Genomic DNA, 19,908 nt, shown 5'->3' with positions numbered 1-19,908 from the left:
GAAATGTATTTGGCTTCCTCTGGAGACCAAGATCTTTGTGTCTGCAGATTGGCCACATGGGCTCCCCAGCCAAGGTTGGAAGCTTCGGTGGTGAAAGTTATTTGAGGGTCTGGAGCCTGAAAGGGCAAGCCTTGGAGGAGATATTTCTGATTTTTCCACCAGGCAAGAGACTGACTGAGTTAGTCAGTTACATGGACAATGGTAGATAGGGGCTGAATGCTTTGAGTCCATCGAGACCTTAGAGTCCACTGCATGAGTCTCATGGCCAAACGGGCCATTGGTGTGACCTGAACTGAGGACGCCATGTGTCCCAGGAGGATGAGAAAGTGGCGTGCAGTCGCGGAGTGCTGAGACTGCAGCTGGTGTGCAAGAGACATGAGAGTGAGAGCTCATTGTCGAGGCAGAAAAGCCTTTGCCTGCAAGGTGTCCAAGTCTGCCCCAATGAACGACAAGGTTTGAGATGGGACTAAGTAGGATTTGTCGTATTTGATGAGAAATCCTAATGAAATTAGAGTGTGTAAAGTTAGATTGAGGGACGACAGAGCAGCTTGCTGAGTGGGAGCCCTGATTAACCAGTCGTCTAGATAGGGGTAGACGTGAACACCTTGGGTCCTGAGGAAAGCTGCAACTACTACGAGGCATTTTGTGAAGACTCGTGGTGCAGATGCTAGGCCGTATGGAAGTACTCTGTATTGATAGTGCTTGGGGCCTACTAGAAACCTCAGGTATTTGCGATGATATAGTGTTATCGCAATATGAGTGTATGCGTCCTGGAGGTCCAGACAGCAGAGCCAGTCTCCTCTTTGTAGAAGAGGAAGAAGCGAGCCTAAAGTTACCATCTTGAATTTCTCTCGCTGGAGGTACTTGTTGAGGGCCCGTAGGTCCAGGATAGGACGAACGCCTCCCAATTTTTTGGGGATTAGAAAGTACCGGGAATAGAACCCTAGGCCGTGCTGAGAGTAGGGTACGGGTTCTATTGCCTTGGACTGGAGAAGGAGGGAGACCTCTTGACCCAGAAGGATGGAGTGATCGGATGTTCTCCACATCGGTAGAGGTGGGGAGTCTGGTGGCACGGAGAGAAAGTTCAGATGGTAACCCTGAGCAATTATCACTGAGGTGACTGAGTGCCATATGTTGTGGAAGTCGCACAATCGACCTCCCACTGGTATGTGAGGCAGTGGAATCTGGCTGCTGCTCTCTAGATGGAAGTCAGAAACCTGAAGCAGGCCCTGGTTCAGGAGCTGCTTGTGGCTTTTGTTTACTTGTTTGACGAGACTGTGCTTTTTGAAAAGGTCTCGTGGCACGGGATCTGGTTGGTGGCGGGTAGGACTTCTTCGGGCGGAAGAATGACTTTTTAGAGTCCTTTCTGAAGGGCTGTTTAGAGGAATAGTCAGAAGGCATCAGAGAGCTGTCTTAGGGTCTCATGATGGTCCTTAAGTTCCGCCACCGTTCACTGAATCTATTCGCCAGATTGTCCCCCACACAGGGCAGGTCGGATAGCCTGTCTTGTATTTCAGGGCGAAGGTCGGAGGACTTGAGCCAGGCCCATCTTCTTGCCGAAATATTGGCTGCAGATACCCTAGTGGCAGTGTCAAAGATATCATAAGATGATCTGATCTCATGCTTGCCTGCCTCAAAACCCTTGTTTACTAGGGTTTGAAGCTGATCTTGGAATTGCTGAGGCAGGGTATCTGTCAAATCTTGCATCTGCTTAAAAATGACCCTGTTATATTGGGTCATATAGAGCTGATAGGCGGCAATCCGGGAGATGAGCATTGAACCTTGAAATACCCGGCAGCCAATGGCATCTAAAACCTTCTGATCCTTGCCCAGGGGAAAAAGAGGCATGAGGCTTTGATCTCTTTGCTCTTTTTTTGTGCAGATTCAACAACTACAGATTGGTGATCCAATTGAGTTTTCTGAAAGCCTGGAGCTGACTGCACCAAATAGGTAGTGTCAGCCTTTCTATGCACTGGAGCAATGGAGCCAGGATGTTCCCAGTTCTTCTTGAGGAGGTCCAGAAGAACCTGGTGGATATTTCCTTGGGAGCATCCAGGAATTGGAGCAACTCCATCATCTGGTGCCTATCATCCTGTTCAGTTTGTAATTGGAAGGGAACCAATTCAAAAATTTCCTTCACAAAATTTATAAAGGAGAAGTCCTCTGGAGGAGAATGCTTCCTACCTTCAGTGGGTGAAGGTGGTGAAGGTAAATCATCGGTGTCTGGCGAGGAATCATCAGCCCAAGGATCAGCACCTGTCCCTCTAGGAACTAGAGGGGGAACGGGGTGGTGGGATACCTAAAGGTCCTGGTCTAGGCTCCGAAGGAATCGGAGGAATTATTGGAGGCCCCGATGAAGGCATCGAGGGCATCGATGGATGGCTCGGTGGCAATGACGGACGTATCGGCACCAATGGCTGAGGCAGGACTCCGGATGGAGGGATGTGGAATGGTGTTTCTCCTCCCGATGACAGAGTAAGTGGAGAGGGCACTGGAGCCATCGGTGACCCGGGGTCCATCGGTGGAAATGCAGCAATGGGCGCTTCCATCCTGGATAGCAGCAGTGTCAAGGCTGCTAGAATTGGGTCGGTGCTCGATTCCACAATTGGTACCAGTGTCGATGCTGGAGGAACCTGGAGTCGTTGCATCACCTTGTCGATGGCCTCCTGAACCATCCGGTCCAGTTCTTCTCGGAGACCTGGAGCAAGCAGCCCCGGCACCGGAACAGAAGAAGGAGGCAGAGGCATAGCCAGAAGGACCACCATTAAAGGCGGAGTTGCGGCTCCCAATTCCCTGTCGGATGAGGGTTGGCCTCGGTGACCCGGTCGCCGAAAAGATCGGTGTCTTTTCGACAGCGGCTCGGACGATGGCAAGGTTGATGACTTCGCTCCCTCGATGGTCCGAGACTTACAATGTTGATGGCGATGTTTCTCTCTGCAATCCCCTCGGTCCTGAGGGAGAGTAGAAGGTGTTGAAGGCTGAGATGTCGTCAATGCCGGACGGTCACCGGCCGGTGGTCAATACTGGCGCGAAGTTGACGGTGCCAGTTCCGACGACATCGATGCAATGGACGGAGTCGGGGTTTGAGCACAGAAGAGAAGCTCCATTTTCTCCATTCTGGCCTTGCGACCTTTTGGTGTCAATAAGGCACATTTGGTGCAGGTTAGGACATCGTGCTCTCGTCCAAGACACATTACACAGACTTTATGAGGGTCTGTGATAGACATGGTGCGATTACAGTCCGAGCACAGACCGTACCATGGCAAAATTGAGCCATGGTACGGTCGACGGCCAGTAGGCCGCGAGGGCCAAACTCGACGGTAATAGACAGAAAACGGGTAAAAGCTTACCGGAGTACCGCGGCTTGAAAAAAGTTAAAGGAGGGACCCCTCTGGGGCAAATAAACTTTTAGTGATTCCGTGAGGAAAATTCCTGTCAGGAATCTCTGCAGAGCTCCTTTACCACGAGGCTACTGCTGTGCAGAAAAAAGAAGACTGAAGGGGGACCCCTGCTGGCTGCAGGGTTAGTGCCATGCTGGGCATGCCCAGTAGGGGCCAGTCAAATTTCTGGAAACTTTGACAAAAGTGTTCCATGACTGGGCTCCATCCTTTGATGTCACCCATATGTGAGGACTACCATCCTGCTTGTCCTGTGAGAATAACCATTATATGCATTCAAAAGAAAAACAAAATCAAACTGATCATAAAACTTATTAGGAGCAAATGGGCATTTTTCTGGGCATTAGTGTTTGATAGCAGGGCAAAGTAAGGTACAGTTCATCAGTCCAAGTCACATATTAGTGTCTATTACAGAAAATGTATACTAAATGAAGAAAATTGTCTTGCTGCTTTGATTCTGTAAATATTTCTCTCCTAAGATTAGCAATTTACCAAAACGGTGTGTTGGGCTTCGAAGTGAGAAAACAAAATAAAAAGCGCTGGGTCATGAGGAAAAGGTATATTCACTGAATCAAATGAAAATTTTAAATGGACTTTATTCAGGTTAAGGAAGTAAAAGAATTACTGTTGCACCCTTAATTTTTGTTGGCACAGAATCCACATGCAAAATGTGGGGTTTATGATTATGCTTACAAGATACAGAGTATGGTTTTCAGCAACGCTAGAGCTTATACAATTACCCTTATATCAGTTTCAGCGATAACTGTCATTTTGTGACTAGTTGGGATTTTTTTTTTTTTATTTGCCCTTTTTCCCCCAAAAAAACTACTTTTGACTTTGAGATGACAAGATAAAAGAAATATTTCCCAGATTTAGAAGGTAACTTACCTCTGCACTTTTTAGGGACTTTAAGAGATTATTAACAGTTTCTGGGAAAGAACTCCCCAGCATCCTGCCCATCTTTTCATAAAATGCTCCAACACACACAACTGCAGCCCTAGAACAGTAAGAGGTTTCTTATAAATTAACACTTGCGCGACTAGTCTGAAATTCATTAACTCCAGCATTCCCTGACCACATAATAAATTGGAGAAATTACTTACCTGATAATTTCGTTTTCCTTAGTGTAGACAGATGGACTCAAGACTAGCAGATGGAGACAAAACAAGCTAACGTCACAGTATACATAACCCTGCAGTGACCCCAGCCTGCCAGTATTCTCTTCAAAAGCAACTGCGGACAGACTAACAAAAAACTTTAAAAACATGGATTAAAAACAGATAACCAGAACTGTACTCAACTAACCATAAACACTGAACTCACATGAGATTCTAGGTATCCCAAGCTAGAGACTGGATGAACACTTACCAGTAATCCCTTGGGACCCAGAGCCCCACATGAGGATTGACACACTCAGCTTCCCGCCCTCGGCTGCCGCATGAGTCCATCTGTCTACACTAAGGAAAACGAAATTATCAAGTGAGTAATTTCTCCATTTCCTAGCATATAGACAGATGGACTCAGGACCAGTGGGATGTACTAAAGCTATTCCCCAACAGGGTGGGAGCCTGCACGTGGTCCAGTCAACACCGCATCCTCCTGGCCTGCAAATCCAGACGATAAAACCTGAAAAAAGTGTTTAAGATGGACCATGTCGCAGTTCGGCAGATACTGACGGGAGACAACAGACTAACCTCCGCCCATGACTGCCTGAGCCCTAGTGGAATGAGCTGAATAGTCAACAGCTTTCCAGCACTCTAATTAAAGATGGATAGAGTAATAACATCTTTATAGATGAACCATCAATTGAGAAATTTAATTAACTTTTTTTGAATTAAAGGTTCAGAACCTAGTAAAAAGGTTTCCCCAAAACAGATAATCAGAGCATCCTGTTACAAAAAGATGATTCATTGAGTTGGGCAAACTTTGATTATGCTTCACAATTAGAAATTAAAGTCGATACTAAACAAATTAAATCCAGCAACCCACCCTTCTGATTTATTAACAATCAAATCAGTGAAGTCAATTGCAGGGACCGTAATTCCTTATATAGCAAAAATAATAATAATCCTCATTAGAAGAGAGCTATTTACCAGTGATCCTGAAATGCGCCTCAATTAGACCTGTTTTGAAAGGACATAAAGCTGATAAAGTATTAAATAACTACAGACCAATTTCAACTTTTCCTGCAATTGTAAAAATTCTAGAAAAAAGTAGTTCTCTCGCAATTAACAGATCATCTAGGAACACATAATATCTTATTTCCAACCCAATTTGGTTTTAGAAAGCATTATAGCATGGAAACACTGTTGCTGGCTCTAACCAATACAATTCTACGAGGATTTGATGCAGGACGCTCGTACCTCATCCTTTTTAACAAATCGAATTTACCAAGTTAGACTTCACAGTTTCACCTGAAAAAAAATGAACATAACAGAACTTCTGCAGGGTTCAGCAGACTCGTTTCAATATATACAAGTTGCCGTAATATAGATTATCAGGAATGGGTATTATTTATTACATTTATGCTGATATACAGTTTTTAGTTCCTATAAAGCTCTCTATTGAGCATGCATTAAAAGAATTAGACATTTACTTAGGGGCAATTAAACAATTTTTAAAATACATGAAATTAGATTTAAATATACAAAAAACAAAGTATTCTGCTAAACAAAAAGATTTCACTAACCACCACAAAATTTATAACAATTGAAGAGAGAAAATTGAAACTGTGGATCAAGCCAGTGATCTAGGAGTAATAATTGATAGTCATTTACTAATGGAAAAACATATTGCTAAAAATAAGAAATGGGTACTATAAATTGAATATCTTAAAATGCCTAAAACCACTACTCACTTATGAAGATTTCGGAACTGTCCTACAAACTCTTATTTATTTTCACTGAATTTGATTATTGTAATGCACTTTTTCTAGATTTACCTATAAGCAAAATTAGACCCTTGCAAATATTACAGAATACAACAGCTAGATTATTATCAGGCAAAAATAGATATGAGCATATAACACCTATATTAAAATCACTCCACTGGCTATCAGTAAAACAGAGTTCAATTTAAAAAGTTATATCAATAATCCACAATATGATTAACAATAAGAATGGTTAACTGTAACATTACATCTCTACATGCCAGCGAGAAACTTAAGATCTGCCAATAAGGGTCTACTTCAAATCTCATCTATACATATAGCACATTTAAGCGAAGTAAGAGAAATGGCACTGTCAGTCAAAAGTTTGGAATAGCATCCCGGAAGACCTACATATGACAAAAGACAATATGCTCTTCAGAAAGGATTTAAAAACATGGTTATTTACCATGTCTCAAATGATGTAAGGCTTACCATGTCTCAAATGATGTAAGGCTTTAGCCTTACATCATTTGAGACCCCTTCCGTAATGGAGATCGCAAACATCCTTAAAAAGCTAAAACCCTCTTCTCACCCGTTGGACGCCATACCCTCCAATCTCCTACTCTCCATTCCCAACACAATCTCTCAATCTTTAGTAGACATCATCAACTGCTCTCTAACACAAGGCAAGGTTCCAGATCAATTAAAACTAGCCATTCTAAAACACTTACTAAAAAAACCTAACCTTCCATCAACTGACCCTGCCAACTACCGTCCAATAGCCAATCTTCCCCTGATCTCAAGAGTAATGGAAAGATTTGTAAATAAACAACTGTCTGATTATCTTGAGGAGAACAACATACTCTCTCCATTCCAGTTCGGATTCAGAAAATCTCAAAATACTGAAGCCCTATTTTCATCCCTATCTGACACCATCCTTCTCAACCTGGAAAAAAAACCACCCTACCTTCTCGTTCTTCTCAACTTATCCGCCGCCTTCGATATGGTCAACCACTCCATTTTACTGGATCGCTTAGCAGATATTGGCATTCAAGGAGAGGCACATGAATGGTTCAAATTGTTCCTTGAGGACAGATTCTATAAGGTCAGAATTAATAATAAAGAATCTCTCCCAATCAAATCAAACCGGGGAGTCCCACAAGGTTCATCCCTCTCCCCGACGCTCTTCAACATCTATCTACTACCTCTCTGCCATCTACTCTCTAACCTCAAACTAACATACTACATTTTCGCTGATGACGTTCAAATTCTTCTTCCAATCACCGAATCCCTGCAAAAAACCTGGGCACACTGGAATTGTTGCTTACAATCCATCACTAACCTGTTACCAACCTTAACCTCATCCTTAACTCAAATAAGGCAGAAATCCTCATCATCTCTCCAGATGAAAAACACAATCTCATCAATCCACAAAGCACACCCCAATCCACAAATACACTCATAAATCACACCTCTTCAGTCAGAGACCTTGGGGTTCGGCTCGACAACCTATTCAACTTAAAATTGTTCATCCACAACACAACCAAGGAATGTTTGAGGAGTCATTGCCAAACGACCGGTTTGTTTTGGTAACTGACGTGCTCTAGGTTCCACCGGGGTTGGTTGAGGTAGAGTATGTGGAACATGTTTCTTCCCTGTCTTGTCCTCTGCAATCTTGGCAGAGTTGTTTGAGGACATAGATGCAATAGAAGTAGTAACTTGTATAACCTCTCTATGCGAGGAAGTTTTAGCACCTTGAGCATGGGAAGAAATGGAAGCAGAGGGGCTGACGTCCCACGCTCTACCCTTTTGTGCAACCTTTTTATGGTGTAAATGATGGGAATGTTTATGGTGATGGCCCGACACTGATCCTGCGCGGATCTTATGTCTCGATGGTGATAGTCTCCTATGTTTTGGTCGGGATCCTGTCGAAGTGGATCTTGAGGAACGTGAATTACCTGAGCGGTTTGGCATTGAATCATGATAGGTAGAATGAGATAACTGGGGATTCGTGCCGTCGCTTTAATCCATGAGTGTTTGGACTTATGTAATACTTGCTTCAGAGGATTTATTACTTTTGCTCCTTCCCTTGGCGTCTGGCTCCGTCGAGGAGCCAGACGCCAAGATCATCGTCGTGTGTTCTTGTCCAGTGTGCACCTGTCCAGTGTGCACCATAGTCTTCGGTGCAGATGTTTCCGGCTCCGTATTCGTTGGCGCCTGCGCCACTGGCGCCGTTCTCTGCGCCTTGTGCGGACGATAGTATGACGTCCTCTTTCAGAGTAAGGCCGATCGATCCTAATCCGATGGCCTCGAACGTCGTGGCAAGTCCTTACCTCCAGGCCTGGAGAGGAGAGGATCCCACGACGCTGCTCTTTTTTGTGAGGGAGCCGGTGTCGTTGAGGCCCCGGGTGAAGAAGGAGCCTCCGATGGCTCCAACAAGCTAATGGGTTCCCTCATCTTGTAAGCCTGTTGTTTTTGGGCCCTCAGGGACATTCGGGCACAAAACTCACAATCTTTTTGATTGTGATTGGCCCCGAGGCATCGGTAACATCGGTCATGGCCATCCGTGACAGACATTACCTTGCCGTATCTACAAGGCTTAAAGCCTGATTTCTTCGACATCTTCTGAAAAAAGAAAATGCTGAGGAGAAGTCAGCTCCGTGCGTGGAAAGAACAGACTGAGGAGAATCTGTTACTTTCCTGCACGGGAACACACGCGCAGCTGCAGAGAGCAAAAATTGAATCTCTGCTTGGTAAAGCTCCGCCTCCTGGACCTGATTGATAGATCCCATGACAGCATGGCTAATTCAGCCCTGCTATCAACTGGAAATAATAAAACTACTCTGAGAAAATTCTCTCACTCAACACACAATTAAGCTCTGGAATTTGTTACCAGGGGATGTGGTTAGTGTAGTTAGTGTAGCTGGGTTTAAAAAAAAAGTTTGGATAAGTTCTTGGAGGAGAAGTCCATTAACTACTATTAATCAAGTTGTCTTAGAGAATAGCCACTGCTATTACTGGCATCAGTAGAATGGGATCTACTTAGTGTTTTGGTACTTGTAGCCTGGATTAGTCACTGTTGGAAAAAGGATTCTGGGTTTGATGGGCCCTTGGTCCGACCCAGTATTGCAATTTCTTATGTTCTTTGTTCTTATGAAGGTAAGCCTCTGACAGATCCAAGGAGATGAGAAATTCCCCCAACTGCATCGCCATTATTTCACAGCATAAGGTTTCCATTCGAATGAGTCATCTTCAAGTGACAGTTGACCCTCTTGAGATCCAAGATAGGACAAAGGAGCCCTCCTTCTTGGGCACAACAAAATAAATGGAATATCACTCCATACTTTGAGACTTGGGCACTGGAACCACAGCCCTCAGTCTGAGGAACCTTTGAAGCGCAAACTACACTGCCTGCTTCTTCTGCAAGGGGTGGCAAGGGGACACCATGAACGTGCCCCGAGGAATACTGTGAAATTCCAGTGCATACCATTCGCGTATCACCTCCAGGACCCACTGGTGTGACATGATCTTGACCCACCTCCGATAAAAGAGAGAGATGTCCTCCTATTTTCTGTTAGGTAAGGTGGATTGGCAAACCTTCATTGGGAAACTCAGAAAGGTGCACCACCCGAGCACACTCCTCTCTTGGGCTACCAGGGACGAAAGGACTGAGACTACTGAAAGGCAGAGTCTGCTAAAAGGTCGTCCCTCTATAGGGATGAAAATGTCTGGAACCCCGGAAATGACCCCTCATACCAAAGGGGTGTTGTAACTGTTTCTTATCCGCCGGCAACTGAGGCACTGGAGACTCGCCCCACTTACTGGCCAGTTTCTCCAACTCGCTCCCAAAACAAGAGTGAGCCTTTAAAGGGCATCTTGGTAAGACTGGTTTTGGAAGCTGTGTCAACTAACTAATTTCGCAACCAGAGACGACGCCTGGCTATCACTGAAGCAACTTCTCTGGCCGAAGTCTGGATCAAATCATAGCCTGTGTTTGCTAAAAAGGCGGCAGCAGGCTCCATAACCGCTCTGGAATTCCCTCCAGAGTCATTAACCTCCTGAGAGAAGTTGGCAAGATCTCGCCACTAGGGCACAACAGGAGGCAATCCATAAATTCATCGCCACTGCTCCAAAGGCATCCTTAAGAATAGCCTCAATCCTTCTATCATGTACATCCTTCAAGGCTATTCCTCCCTCTACAAGGATAGTCATCCACTTAGACACGGCACATACCAGGGCATCCACTTTGGGGAAAATGCAAATGCTCTCTCATAGCCAGATCCAGGGGGTACAGGCCTTTAAAATTTGCCTCTGGGGCATCCCATTCCAGATCAATCAATTCCTGGATGGCATCCATCACTGGGAGAAAAAACAAGAGGTTTTACGTAAGGAAACCGAAAAGATTTTTTTCTCAGCTCTGACATAGCATCCGAACCAGGAACACCCATCTGTTTCAAGGTCTGGGAAACAGGGCCGTTAGTTCCTCTCTATAGAAACATAGACGTGACGGCAGAAGAAGACCATACGGCCCATCCAGTCTGCCCAGCAAGCTTTCAGTTATTTTTCTCATACTTATCTGTTACTCTGACCGCTGAGGTCAGGGCCCTTATTGGTAACTTTTTGGTTCTAATTTTCCTTCACCCCTGCCATTGATGTAGAGAGCAGTGCTGGAGCTGCATAAATGTGAAGTATCAAGCCTAATTGGTTAGTGGTAGTAACCGCCACAATAAGCAAGCTATTCCCACACTTATTTGTTTTCCCAGACTAAGCAATTCAATCCTAGTTGGTAGTTGTCTGAATGTAAATCCTCTTATCTTCATTCCCCCCTGCTGTTGAAGCAGTGAGCTGCACTGTATATGTATTCAAAGTGAAGTATCAGCTTTAATTGGTTAGGGGTAGTAACCACCACATCAAGCAAGCTACTCCCATGCTTATTTGTGAATGCAAATACTTTGTCTCACATTTCCGCTTGCCGTTGAAGCGTAGAGCAATGTTGGAGTCGCATTAACCGTGTGTATGTTTATTGAATAAGGGTATTAATCACCAGGTAGTAGCCGTCATTCCCGCAAGCCACCCCCATGCCTCTTCTCTTCATTCACATCCTCGAGACTTTATGGACCCACAGTGTTTATCCCACGCCCATTTGAAATCCTTCACAGTTTTAGTCTTCACCACTTCCTCTGGAAGGGCATTCCAGGCATCCACCACCCTCTCCGTGAAGAAATACTTCCTGACATTGGTTCTGAGTCTTCCTCCCTGGAGTTTTAAATCGTGAACTCTGGTTCTGCTGATTTTTTTGTAATGGAAAAGGTTTATCGTGGACTTTGGATCATTAAAACCTTTCAAGTATCTGAAGGTCTGTATCATATCACCCCTGCTCCTCCTTTCCTCCAGGGTATACATATTTAGATTCTTCAATCTCTCCTCATAAGGCATTCAATGAAGACCATACACCTTTTTGGTCACCCTTCTCTGGACCGCCTCCATCCTGTCTCTGACCCTTCGGAGATATGGTCCTGTACAAGGGGGATAATCACTTCCCTTTTCTTACTCGATAGTCCTCTCTCTATGCAGCCCAGCATTCTTCTGGCTTTAGCTATCGCCTTGTCACATTAAAAGAACCGCAACACGATTTGATACGGTTCCAGCACTGGAGGAATTTCCCATCTTCCAGGGAATCAGGATCAACCTCATTATCAGTGCCATCCAGATTCCTGTTGGGAGCAACCACAGGGAGCCAGGGTGAGCCCCGGTGCTTAAGCACAGGACTGGAAGAGGAAGTCCAACTGGACAGAAATGGGGGAAGCGGAGGACTGTGCCTGAAGAAAGGCTTGCTTTGAAATAAATTCCACCCAAGAAAAAGAGCCAGGTCCAAACCAAACCCAGAAGGAACTGGAGCTGGTCCCACAGAACTGCCCTTGCCAGTGGAGGAGCCAATCAAGGGAGAACCAAGATCTGGCATCCCCCCAGTCAAGGCCATGACCAACCCATCATCAGATTGGGAAGAGCCAGGTTTAGCAAAATCTGAGGAAGACAACTCTCCCTAAGCATCTGAGCAGCACTGACACAGGTTAGAAGCCAGATCAGGCTGAGAAGCCCTGATATGACAGGCAACACAAATAGGAAGATTTCTTGCTTACGCTGCGGTAAATGTGCGCTGAACAGCTCGCGCTCAAACATGAAATGCGCCCAAAAAATAAGTGTGGCAAGGTGCATGTACAACCTGTGCGCCAAGTTAAGCTCATAAAAAGGTTTGTGCACATAAAGAGTGCACAACACATGCGCAAAGCTAACATACTGCACATAGAGAACATGCACAAGAGCACGCGAAAATAGACGCTGCGGCCTACCATGCGGCATGCAAGAAAAAAGCCTAAGTGCAGGCCTAGCCCACTGGAGGCTGCTCAACCTGCCAGGCTGCCCAGTTCCCCAACCCCAATGGAAGCAGGAGCCAATGCCAGCACGGCACACTGAGAATGGAGACCAGAATAATTCCTGAAACACCTCTTGTCTCTGATTCTGGTAAAACTCCCCCCCCCCCCCCCTTTTTTTTTTTTTTAAACTTACCTGAGCTCAGCGCTTACCAGCTGAATACAGAGACAGTCTTCGGCTGCGGGGGGAGAGGGCATTTGCTGTCACCGCCACACTCTGCCTCCTACACCTGCTGTCTTTCAGCTGAATAGCAGCTAAGTCCATGCTGGGAAACCCTGCTACCGGACCAAGGCATACGTCTGAGGGACCATGGAAATCGCCTCAGGAATTCTCAACTGGGGGAGGGAGCTTTAGGTATCATTGCAGGAGAGTGGGGCTCTTTTCCTGAATTTAGAATTTCAAATTTCTCCTTTCAAAAAGATTAAAGCAATCCCCAGAAAGAGATGCACATTCACCCATCTGCTAGAGACTGAAAATACTGGCAGGCTGGGGTCACTGCAGGGTTATGTATATTATGACGTCAGCTTGCTTCGTCTCCATCTGCTGGCAGGGTGGTCCTGAGTCCATCTGTCTACATGCTGGGAAAATACCTGATTTGCTAATTTGAATGCATTTACATAGACACAGTGCTCTAATGATCAATTTTGGCAACCTATTTTGATTATTAAATTTTAAAGCTCAGATACTAGTGTTGTGGGATAGTCATAGATCTCACTTACAGGGACAATAAAGTGTAGGTACATCTAGGAAGTGATATGCAGAGGACATGGAGGGTGGAAGTGGAAGAAAATGGACACTACTGAGAAGACTTGGAATATTTTTACTGATTATGTAGTATACCCATTTTATAAATAAATAAATGGGGATGCCATAAAAGGGTTCAGACATGGAGGATTCTTCATTCCAGTTGCTGACCAGCTAGGGAACATACACAGAGAAATCATCCCGAATAGGTGATAAATAACTGGTGCCAAAAAAAAAAAAAAATTGTTTTAAATGATCGCCATACCAGAAGGCAGTACATCTGTCAAATGCTAAATAATCACTTGAGTTGGCAAATCCTAATAAAAGATAAGTAAAACTAAGATCATCAGTATTTGTGTAGTCAGAAAAAATAAAATAAAATAAAGAGCACATTTTCTGTTTTTAATTCCTTTTTATTTTTTCAAAACCTTGCTATCTCCAAATTCTGCCATGGCCAATTTGGTTAACTGCTTGTGGTGCTACATCTGCACGTGTTAGCCAAAACTTGAGCCTGCCATTAAGCCTTTATATGAGTGGGCCATATATTGGGCCTGGGAGCCTCATTAGGGGTCCAGCCCAGATGGAGGGATGGAAATGGGAATCCCCATGGAGGTCTAATCAAGGAGCAGAAGAGGTAGAGGGGGTGGATGTTTTCCCTTGGAGGTTTACAGGGTTAGTGGATAGCCACAAAGACATGAGAGCAAAATCACTTCCAGCCAGAAGCAACATGCTCTCACTACTGCAACTGGATGGAAAGCTCCTGGTCAGCATAAATGGCCCATGGTTTGCCCACTTTTGATTTATACAATATCTTCCTGACATAATCCCCTTTTCAGATACCCTTAGAGACAATGCATCCGGTCATTAGGACATACTTCTTCCATAGCAGGTGAAAAGGTAGTTACAGGACATCACAAATAACACAGAAAAACAATGGCCCTAATGTCTTACAAGGGATGGCCAGAGTCAGGAACCACTCTTGACAAATTGTTCAGGTTGCCATAACTGCAGTATCTGCTGGCCTAGTAAAAGAGTCAGAAATGAACCTGCATAAAGAAAAGATTTTCAAACAAAATATGACTCCCACAATTTTAAACATGAGCATTTACTTACAGTTTGGTTGGCAAGTAGGTAGCGGTGTCATCTTTGTTTCTGATGATTTCATTGCACTTGTCAAGTGTTTGAAAGACAGTAAAGGTATCTCCAATACTATACAACGTTGCTAGATTTTTAGCTAGAAGATTTCGCGTAGGTGGGCCAAGAGAACTACTTATTAATCCAGTTAGCTGTTCAACCAATTTTTTCTGCTTTTCCTTTACATCAGTCTGTCAGGGGAAATGAATGAAAAGCGGTTATCACACTCCTGCTCATACATCAGAAACGCATTTCATTAGATTTCATACTTTAAACGTGCAGATTTTCAATGTCATAAAGAAATTGGGTAAATGCCTCTAGCTGAGAGAATGGTCACCAGAAAAAATCATCTTCAACAACAAAACCTACAGAAAGAGGCTTGTACAGTAAGCCTACTAAAGCTCTATGAGCCAAATCAAGATATCACTGAGGAACCAAAAGACCTAAACAGGTAAAAGATGTTACACAAGAAAAAAAAATCTAGGCGAAGAACAAATCCCCCTGAACTGTACTTCTATAAAAGAAGAAAGCAGCTACTTGACATTTCAGAGAAATTAAGCTCAAATCTGAATACAACCCTACCTGAAAGAAGGCCAAAATATTGGAAGTATCTGATTGCTACAGTGATATAGATCATGCCCCGCAGAATGCTTCAAACAGGTGCTAGACAAAGATAAACAAGGGAAATGGCATTCTTACAGGTCTTCAACAGGGCAAGCGTTACCGAGAAAATGCAATTGCAACTTTTAAAAACAAAGCCATAAGATAAATGCAACTGGACTCTCCATGAGAATCTGACCCCGATTTAGGAGACCTTGATCCTCTAAGAATCATAGTAACATAGTAATGACGGCAGAAAAAGACCGAAATGATCCATCTAGTCTGCCCGGCAAGTTTCCCAAGGTAGTAACTGCCGCTCCGTGCAGGTTACCCCTATGTTTCTCTTAAGGGTAGTAACTGCCACTCTGTGCTGGTTAAGCTTTACTTATTCCCATCCTCTAGTCTTTTAGGGATCCACAGTGTTTATCCCATGCCCCTTTGAAATCCTTCACAGTTTTAGACTTCACCACTTCTTCTGGAAGGGCATTACAGGCATCCACCACCCTCTCAGTGAAGAAATACTTCCTGACATTGGTTCTAAGTCTTCCTCCCTGGAGTTTCAAATTGTGACCCCTAGTTCTACTAAATTGTTTCCAATGGAAAAGGTTTGTTGACAACCATGGATCATTAAAACCTTTCAAGTATTTGAAGGTCTGTATCATATCACCCCTGCTCCTTCTCTCCTCCAGAGTATACATATTCAGGTTCTTCAACCTCTCCTCATAAGTTATTCAATGGAGCCCACCCACCATTTTGGTCACCCTTCTCTGGAGTACCTCCATCCTGTCTCTGTCTCCTTTGAGATACAGTCTCCAGAACTGAACACAGTACTCCAGGTGAGGCCTCAAGGGGATTATCACTTCCCTTTTCCTACTAGATATTCCTCTCTCTATGCAGCCCAGCATTCTTCTGGCTTTGGCTATCGCCATGTCACATTGCTTCATCGACTTCAAGTTGTTAGACACTAATCACTCCCAGGTCTCTTTCCTGCTCCATGCACATCAGCCCTTCACCCCCCAACGCATATAGTTCTTTCGGATTACCACACCCCAGATGCATGACTCTGCATTTCTTGGCATTGAATCCCAGCTTCCTTAAATCCAGTCTCATTCTCTGTACGCCTTCCGGCGTGTTCACTCTGTTGTATTCATTTCGGTGAATCAACCTGTACCTCCAGGTCTGCAAGTCAAGGACAGCTTGGCCAATCCAGAGCCATTAGAATGACCAGCAAAATCTGTTTCTTGAGTCCCTCCCTCTCAGAAGCCAGGGAAGAAACACACAACAGTTGTCCCTCTGACCATGGCTAGACCAGAACATCTATTCCTTTTGAGACGTACTTCCACTGACAACTGAAGAACCAGAGAGAGCCTTGCCATCAATCCACTATCTTCTAAAAAAAAAAAAAATCTCCCAGCTGAGCTCCCACACTCTGGGAACCAACACATCTCTGAAGAGAGAGGTGGACTGTATGTTTCCCAGTTCTGCAATACAAGTCATGGAAATTACAGAAAATACTATTCTGCACACTGAAAAATAGATTTGTTTCCCTGGAGGCTTCTCAATTCCAGGTGTATCTGCTCTCATAAGCCATTGCTGTGGCATTGTCAGAAAACCTGGACTGCCATTTTCTTCACCAAGGACTGGAGAAGCAGAGAAAGAAATGCAGCAAATCCAACCTAAAAGTCCCTGAGCAACCCAGTCCTCAACCCAACAATTCTGCATCTGTTTACAGGAGCATCCACTGAGGAAATTCTAGACTCTCAACAATTCATTAGCATTAACCCCCCCCCCCCCCCCCCCCCCCCCGCCCCAAGATAGGTTTTTCCTCCCCAACTCTGGGAGAGGAAGACAAATTGCAGTTCTGAGACTGAGGAGTCCAGCGAGACAGAAGGAAAAACTACAGAGGACATATATGGGCCCTGGCCCACTGAATCAAATCTAAGGAGGCTACCATGAAACCCAGGAACTGTAGATAACCTAAACGCTGGGAACCCTCTAAGCAAGTAATTTCTCTACTTGATTCACAACTGGAACCACTCTTTCCAGAGTCAGATAGGTTTGGACTGCTTTGACATCAAAGAGAGATCCCAGATATCCCAGCAACTGGGCAGAAACAGGTTGTTCTTGGCAAAGTTGATTACCCAGTCCAAGCCTTCTAAACCTGCACAACTCTATTACACACTGTAAAAACCTTCCTGGTGGGACTTGGCCTTGTTAAGCAATTGTTGAGGTATGGACAAACCATAATCCATTCCTTCCATAAGAAAGTTGCCACCATTACCATTACATTGGAAAGGTTCTTGGAACCATAGCGAGATCAAAATGGGAGCACCCTAAACTGAAAGAGCTTTTTCAGAATGCAAAAATGGAGGAATAGGGGAGACAATCTCTTCTATTAATGCAGCTTTGCAAATAATTAATGATTGGCTAAAGAGCAATTTCTTAATCCCAATAAAACAGAGACATCATGGGTGAGCCATCACCCATTGCTGGGGCGATTGTAAGATGCTGATCCTAGAGAAGAACTAACATACATTTTTAGACACAGGGATCTGGGTGTTTGTATGGACCCTAATTTAATCCTTTGTCCCTCATATTAGAGGAATTTTTAATTTTTTTTTTAATTAAAGGTTGTTTTGCCATTTTAAATTTATTATCTATAGGGATGATTTAGTTCTGCGGTCCGGGCAGTCATAGTAACTATGAATGATTATTGCAATTTACTGTATGTTGGTTTAACTGGCTGTTGGATTACTGCTCTTCAGCTGCTGCAAAACGCAACTGCTTGGTTAGTCTTATGGTGCTCTCCAATGCTTAAATCATTCCATTGATTACCTATTAGGTACAGAATTCAGTTTAAAATAGTGTATAGTATTCAAAGTCTTTAAATAAAAGAATTGTCCAGCCTACCTTGCTGACCTACTTTCTCCCCATGTTCCCTGTCAGGGCCCATGTTCTGCTGGAAAGAAACTGCTTTCTGTACCCTCAGTAAAACTAGATCATTTGCAATATACTCGTTCTCGGGCTTTTTCAGTTTCTTGCCCTGTGTCGTGGAGTGCCTTGCTTGAGAAGCTTCATTTGTTAACTATGTTCAGTTTCAGAAACTGAAAGGGGTTTTATTTTTAGAAGCTTTTCAATAATTTAGGTGTTATTTGTACTAGATGACTATGCTTGTTTTTATTGGTACTGTTATATGTAATGTCTTTTTGTTTATGAATGCCCAATATCCACTTAGCACAGGAATACTGCTGTTGGTGGAATGTAAAATGTTTTAAATAAAATAAATAAATGATCTTTCCAGATGGTAATATGGAAGTAAGCCTTAACCATTCCTGAGTTAGATTTTGGTCCATATAGGGTTTCTGAAGCAACTCCCTATATTTTCCACTATATTTATGCTTTTGCCAATTGATTTTTCAGGGCTGCTGGTCAGATTCTTTAAAGAAGTTTTTTTCCTCTTACTTTGCAAATTCTGTTGCCTCTTTCTCATTATGTGCTGGTAAACTCTCACTCTTTCCTTCCACCCATCTACACAATCCTCCAAGCTTAAGGAAGAAGATAGATTTTGGCCATTTACTTTCATAATGTCAGCACTTTTTGAGTATTAGGATTTGCTGATGCTGTTAGGTATGCTTGAAGGCCTATAATAACCATTATGAAAATGATGTTAATGCCCCTCCTAACCTCTTAACACCTTACCAGCTGAAACTTGTAAACCGTTGTGATGGTGAAACCGAATGACGGTATATAAAACTCGATAAATAAAAATGACAGCAGTTCTATATGTATAATCAATTTCTATAAGCCCATACTGCCTTCAGTTTTTATAATATACAGTCTCTGTATAGACTGATTCTTATAAATTACTTGATGTGCATACAGAAGTTTTCTTGTTCTTACATCAACTGTTCAAGATCTTTATAGGGCTAGTCTATTATTCCAAAACTATAGGAGTGTGTTAGAAATGCAAGTTGATTGTATCTTATTTTGTTAAAGTACTTTTCAAAATCAGTTTCAGTTTCCTATAATATTCTTTAGTGGTCTTTCCTCTCATCATCTTGTGCATCTTCATCCACCTTTCGATATATTTGTATATGCCTTCCTGCTCAAGTTCTTTTATGCTGCAGTCCTCAATAAGAGGGGATTTTCAAGTTTTGCTCAATTTTCCTTTCTATAAATTTTCTTTTACTTCATTTATCCAGCATGAGTGTCATTGTAATATCATTTGAGAAACCTTTTACTACTCTGAGCTAGTCTGCTAAATGATTACTGGGAGTTACAATGCTTCAAACTTATCTATAAAACAGTAGGTTCGATGTCTGTGGAGCATTAATGTCTCTAGAATTAAGAAGACATCCATAGTCCAAAGAGTCAACAGTAATCAGAGGATTCAGTGCCAGGCAAAACAAGAATGGTAACCAGGATCCTTCCTGAAACATTCCTCACTGGATCTTGATTTTAGGAATAGCATTGCCCAGCTTATAATTCAGGTAAAGCATAGTCTGTCACATTTTCATGGTAAACTTTATGTACTTGACCATCCCAGGATTCAGACTGTATATTTTCAAGGCAATTATCTAAGAGCGTGGGATACTATCCATGCTATACTGAGGTTCTCAACTGTCTTATACGGCTGGCATTGATGGCGTTATTCAGTATCAACTGGTCCTTGGTTCCATATGCCCCTCTTTTGTTTCACTTTTGAGGCGGTACTAGGATTCCACTACACAG

General features: G+C 43.5%; 1 protein-coding gene across 1 annotated transcript in view; it reads right to left on the bottom strand.

Annotated features, from left to right (window-relative positions):
- Window positions 1-19,908, bottom strand: part of HEATR5B (HEAT repeat containing 5B) — a 571,627-nt gene that overhangs the window by 504,424 nt on the left and 47,295 nt on the right. The window contains 2 exon segments of the mRNA XM_029594411.1: window positions 4,287-4,395; window positions 14,557-14,768. Of these exon segments, the coding sequence (XP_029450271.1) occupies window positions 4,287-4,395; window positions 14,557-14,768 (321 nt within the window).

This window comes from Rhinatrema bivittatum, chromosome 3 (genome assembly GCF_901001135.1).
Source record: "Rhinatrema bivittatum chromosome 3, aRhiBiv1.1, whole genome shotgun sequence".
NCBI classification, from domain to species: Eukaryota; Metazoa; Chordata; class Amphibia; order Gymnophiona; family Rhinatrematidae; genus Rhinatrema; species Rhinatrema bivittatum.
Note: the sequence above shows the minus strand (reverse complement) of the source record. Positions and strands in the feature narration are given on the sequence as shown.